The 6,000-nt window shown below is 43.9% G+C and overlaps 1 protein-coding gene across 1 annotated transcript in view; it reads right to left on the reverse strand.

Moving 5' to 3' along the window:
- ABHD5 (abhydrolase domain containing 5, lysophosphatidic acid acyltransferase) overlaps positions 1-5,748 on the reverse strand; it is a 49,939-nt gene extending 44,191 nt beyond the window's left edge. Inside the window, 2 exon segments of the mRNA XM_061195260.1 lie at positions 5,500-5,688; positions 5,690-5,748. Of these exon segments, the coding sequence (XP_061051243.1) occupies positions 5,500-5,688; positions 5,690-5,748 (248 nt within the window).
- Between the last annotated feature and the right edge of the window lie 252 nt (positions 5,749-6,000).

A 6,000-nucleotide genomic window follows, 5' to 3' on the forward strand; every position in this document is an offset into this window, starting at 1 on the left:
TGTGACTTTTAAAGACCTAGAGTTGGAGAATTGGTGTTTTAGACATAGCCATGTGCTGGTAATATTTTCCCCCAATTGTTTCCTACCTTCTCGCACACAGTAAACAAGCCATTCTAGAATCAGACACATCATCATCCAACATACATAATTAAAGAAACTACATGTGTACTTTTAGATTTACATTGTTTAATAAATCGAAGTGACATTTTATGTTAATTCCAAAATAAGTTCATCCACTAGATAAAGAAAATAAAAACTAAAAATCCTAAGTCTCAAACTGAATAATAAGTTTTAATAAAATCATCTTTCTATACAATTTTTTTTTTATGATTCATGATCAGGAGTGAGAGATTATAGAATTGTGAAATCAGACTAAAAATCTAACTATACAATGTTTCTGAATGGCTATTATAAATAATACAGACTTTAGGGACTCATTCAGAGACACATTTGATTCTGAAATGTATTATTCAGTGTTGTTTTTACTAAGTGTACCATCCATGGGACTTAACAATCTTTTGTTAAGTTCTTTGTCACAGGAATGAAATCTGCATTTGCTGGTCTGTAATTGGCATTTTGGAGAACAGGCAAAACAGTGAAGCATGGTTCCCTGTTGGTTCATCCAAGGTCAAGGAAAAGAATCATATTCCCAACCCCTCCAATATAATTTAAGGTCATGATCCTAACGGCTCAAACTCATCCTAGTCAAGTTCAAACTTTGAATTTCTTATGACTATATCTATTGATCTCTGGATACTTTAGGATTAAAAAATTTAAATCACAAACTGCAAAATGAATAATCAAGTACTAGGTTTTTGATCTTAATATTTGTGTCAGTCTAAGTTTACAATAGTTGAAGTGTTTAATTCTTAAAAATGTATTGAAGCTTTCTATTTGTAATGCCCCTTTAGGTTCTATCAGACATTTGAATAAGACAAAAGCTTTGTCCTCAATGAGCTGACAAAACAAATATAGAAAAACTATACTACAAGACATGGTGGAGATGCCATGAAGAAAGTTTTGGAAAATACCATGGACCTTTAGAGAAGGGAGATCACAATCTATTTTGGGTCAGAGAAAACAACTTGAACCAAGTCATGGGGAAATGGGAAGTGAGCAAGAAACATGTTTAGGAAACAATGAAAGACACAGCTTGGCTAGAGCCCAGTGCACAGGGAGGAAATAAGACTTCAAAGACGGGAGCCATGCTGCCTGTAAAGGGCTCTGAAGTCAGGCTGAGGACATATAATAAAGCCACTGGGTGTGGCTGTGCTACAAGCAAGACTGTGCCTCTTGGGGATGTGAAAGTAACGAATAAATTACACTGAAAGCATAGGGACAGAACATATTACTAAAGCCTGTAATAAATCAGAAAAGGGAGTAATGGGGATCTGAACCAGGTGGCCCCCAGGTGACAGTGGGAATGGAAAGGTGATGTTTCACTTAAAATCTACTGGATGTGGTAAAGGAGTTGGTATTTGGAGCAATGAAGGCAGGGGAGGGGGAGTGGGAAGCCGGTGCCACAGTTCTTAATCTGGATGACCAGAAGAAACTAAATACCTAAGTGCCCTAACAAAAATAGGAAGTCCAGGGGAAGAACTGAGCTTTTTGTATTGTTAGTTCAGGGGAAGGCGGTGCAAATGAGATTCTGGTCTGAACTTGTTACATTTAAGGAATCAGTTGCAAACATTTGGCACACAATTAGAAACATCACTAGAGTACTGAAGAAGGCTCCATCCTGAGGAGATTTCAGCCCTCTCCACAGACAGGATAGTTAAAAGGAGTGTGAGTAAACAAGGCAAAAATGAAAACATAGATGGAGACAGATTGGAGAATGACTCCATTTAGAGAATGGGGGTGGGGGGGGACAAATAAAACTACGGATCTCAGGTAAAACAAGAAGCAAAATGTCGGAAGATGGCTCTTATCAGACATTCTAGCGAATGTCTGATAAGAGTCTCAAAAGGGAGTAGCTATCTTTAGCATCAAACACTAAAAAGGACCCAAGAAAGATAAGTATTGAGAAAAATAAAAGCCCACTGGATGTGGCACTGAGAAGTTCTGTGATGTTTAATAAGTCAGGAGGTAACGATTTGGAAAGGGGAGATGGCAACAGAGAGGAGTCACTGATCTTAGAAGTCTTTTAAAAGATAGGAGAGTGGACTTCTCTATCTTACTTCCAAGGCAAAGAAATACAGTAAAACTCTAATGAAATCCAGTAGTGCAAACCCACTGGAGGGGAAAAAAAATCCCTTATTTATTACTATTTGATGATTTCCATCGTGTAAGTACTACCACCATGGCTGATTTCAAGATGCCAATGGTTGGCAAAATTCCTGAAAATTTAGTAATAACTCTGGACCACCACTGCAAACTGCTACTCTGTGGTCTACTCTGCAACTCAGCAATTCCGTGACAGCCTTCCTCTAAACTCAACTGATACTTAATTATTCTCTGGGACAACCTTGCAGCAATTCACAGAAGTCTACCCAACTCTTGTTACATATTGCTTTCTCAACTGTATTACAACTGAAAAGGGTTAGATGTTGAAAGCCAAATGGCTCCCAAGCATGCCTGTCTTCACTAACAAGGAAACAAGAATCATATACTCCAAAAAGCCTTCAGATGACCTTTTTTATCATTGTTTCCTTTGTTAATGTCATCGCCCCATATAAATCTGAGATGTCTTGAGAATAGGGAACTTGATTCAAAGACTTCAGTTTTCCCACAATCCACTTGGCTCTTGGGATAGTTCTATTGTTGATTAACCAATTTAAAAAAAATTTTAAAAGTGAGCTCTGTATCAATGAAGGATTAAATAACGAAGTATCAGTGGAATAAGCAAAAGAAATATGAACCAAACATCCTAGTAGGCCCAATCGCAGTGAGAGGCAGCAGAGATATGGGGAAGCTCCTTAGACTAAATCCAGATACCTAGGGGGCTCCAATCCATCCCTGCTACTTGCTGGTGGGATGCTAGCAGCAGTCCCAGTTGCAGTTCCACCTGAAAAATGGAAACAGTAACACCTAGCACACAGGGTCGACCTTAAGGTTTAATATGAACACATTAGGGAACACCCAGCAGCAACAGGTACTTGCTTGGTACAGTTCACAATGCCATACCAGTTTGTACACTGGACATTGCTCAAGTGTACCGCCAAGAGCACCAAGGAGGCCCACCTCTAACAAGGGACTGCGGCTGGTTAGCTGCTAAGGATAGTTTGTAGTCTGTCCCCAGTGACCTCCTGCTATCACCCAAAACCACAAATTCCTTTCACTGTTATGCCCTGGACTCCCAAGTCCCACAACAACATGGAGGCCAAAGAGTGCTCCTAAAAGCAATCTGAGAGCCAAAAATGTTGTGACAAAGGAGAGGGTAACAAGCTAACAGCTTCCGACTTGTATTCACACGGCCTGCAGCATCTTACCTCAACAAGGAAGTTCATCAACAAACCAAAATAATGGACCTATTCATCATATAAACATAACTCAAGGGAAGAACCTAGTTTCTAATATTTCACAACTTTTCCCCTCTGTCATCTTTCCAAATACCCCTGTCTATCATGATACTTTATATTCCCTTCTGTCATTTAGGTTATGTTTCATATGCTAATTTCTCCCGACATCTGAAAAAGAATTGTTGTCAAAATATTAAACATATATGGGGGGTAGCATAGAAGTTTATTTACTTTCCAATCTGAATGACTGGCCTTGAGAAATACGGCAATAATGTTCATAGCAATTTAATTTTTCCACTAATTAACTGCTATTCATCTACTGCCAAGTGCATGAAGTTACATGTAGAAAAGAATAATAAAAACATAGTATATCTGTATATCAAAAAGCTTCCCATTAGAACCCTCCTACACTGTTGATGGGAATGTAAATTGGTGCAGCCACTATGGAAAACAGTATGGAGATTGCTTAAAAAGCTAAAAATAGAGCTACCATATGACCCAGCAATCCCACTCCTGGGCATATATCCAGAAAAGATGAAAACTCGAATTTGAAATGATACATGCACCCCGATGTTCACAGCAGCACTATTTACAAGTGCTGGAAGACACGGAAGCAACCTAAATGTCCATCAACAGATGAATGGATAAAGAAAATGTGGTATATATATACATTGTGTGTGTGTATATATATACACACACACACACACACACAATGGAATATTAGCCATAAAAACTAATGAAATATGACCGATTGCAGCAACATGGATGGACCTAGAGATTATCATACTAAGTGAACTAAATCAGAGGAAAACAACTATCACATGATGCCACTTACACGTGGAATCCTAAAAAAAATGATACAAATGAACTTATTTACAAAACAGAAACAGATTCAGACACAGAAGACAAACTTATTACCAAAAGAGAAGGGGGGAGGGATAAATTAGGAGTTTGGGATTACCAGATACACACCACTATATATAAAATAGATAAACAACAGGACCTACTGTATGGCACACGGAACTATATTCAATATCTTGTAATAACCTATAATGGAAAAAATCCGAAAAGAATATATATATATATGCACTGACTGAATCACTTTGCTGTACACCTGAAACTAACACAACATAGTAAATCAACTGCACTTCAATAAAATAAAAATTTTTAAAAAAAGCTTCCCATTAGACATCTGTCCCCCCACTTCCATAAAGTTTCCTATACATATGTGTCTTCTGAGAAGCAAACGCACACATCTCTTCAGTAACGCCAGAACACTTGGAAGCAAAGGAAGATCTCTATTTGAGAGATTGACTCTGAACTTGCTACCCATATCGTGTTAATTTTCTTTCTATAAAATATCTGTAAATTAAACGTTTTCTGAAAGCTCAAGCCACAGACTCACTCCCCCAGCCCCTTTCCCCCATTCTGGGCTCCTCCTTTCCCCGACACCCCCATCCCTCCCGCGGCTTCTGGGGTGAACCTGGGCTCGCCATCCAACACTGTCCCGAGGAAGCGCCGCCCCTTCCTCAGGCTCCCGAGACGCTCGGCCGGGTGGCATTTTCGTTCTCGCCCCGGGCTGGACCGAGCACAGCGCGTACCTGAGGTCCGAAGCCGCGCTCGGAAGTGGACAGAGTGACTCAGCCGTTTCCCGTGACTCGAGTCAGGTGCAGGGAGGCCGGTCAGCACTCGCGGGCCGCGCTGGGGCAGGGCTGGGGTCCGCAGCCGTCTCTGCCCGGAAGGAGACCTCAGCGGACGACCAGCCCGGACTGAGTGCCGGGTCAGCCCCGCCGCCCGCCCCGCCGAGCCGCTGACACGACCCCGCGGCGGCCCCTCCGCGTAGGGGTCAAGCGGCCTCCCGGCGCTGCCTGGGTCACACTCAGACCCGAAGGGCGCCCGCCGGGGGCAGAGCGAGGCCAGGGCTTCTCCTCCCGGCGCCGCGCGGATTCACGCCGGGACCAGACGACAGAGCCGCCGGGCGAGTTAGAGTCCTCGGCGCTGCCCGCGCGCCCGAGCCTGACGCAGCCTCCGCCGCACTTACTTCTCACTAGCGTCCGCACAGTCCACCTCCACCTCCTCTGCCGCCATGGCCGCCGTCGCCGCACGAGCTTCCAGCCGTACTTCCAAGCCGGCTGACAGGCCGACTGGGAGGCTGGGACCCGCCGCCGCCCTTAAGGCCTCCGCCCGCGTAGGCGTCGGCCGCCCCCTCGCGTGACCGGGCGATGCGGCCGCGCCTGCGCGTACCGGACCATCCTGCCCCCTCCCCCACAACCATCCACCAGTCACGCATGCGTCCTCCCGTCCGACGCGCTCGGGTGAGGGCGCTAGGCGGGGCAGTCAACTTGGAGGAACCGGTGAGATTCCCCCGGCAGAGTTAGGTGGTAACTAACTTCAGTAATGACCGTATTAATGCATCGTCCGCTGATACTGATTGTCAGGTGCTGGGCACTGGACAGGCACCTAGCAGTTCCCTGGGGAATGAGGCGCGACCTTGCCCTGAAAGAGCCCATCTAGTATTCGATAGATGCTGCAATAGCGAATG

This window comes from Eubalaena glacialis, chromosome 7, assembly GCF_028564815.1.
Source record: "Eubalaena glacialis isolate mEubGla1 chromosome 7, mEubGla1.1.hap2.+ XY, whole genome shotgun sequence".
NCBI lineage: Eukaryota > Metazoa > Chordata > Mammalia > Artiodactyla > Balaenidae > Eubalaena > Eubalaena glacialis.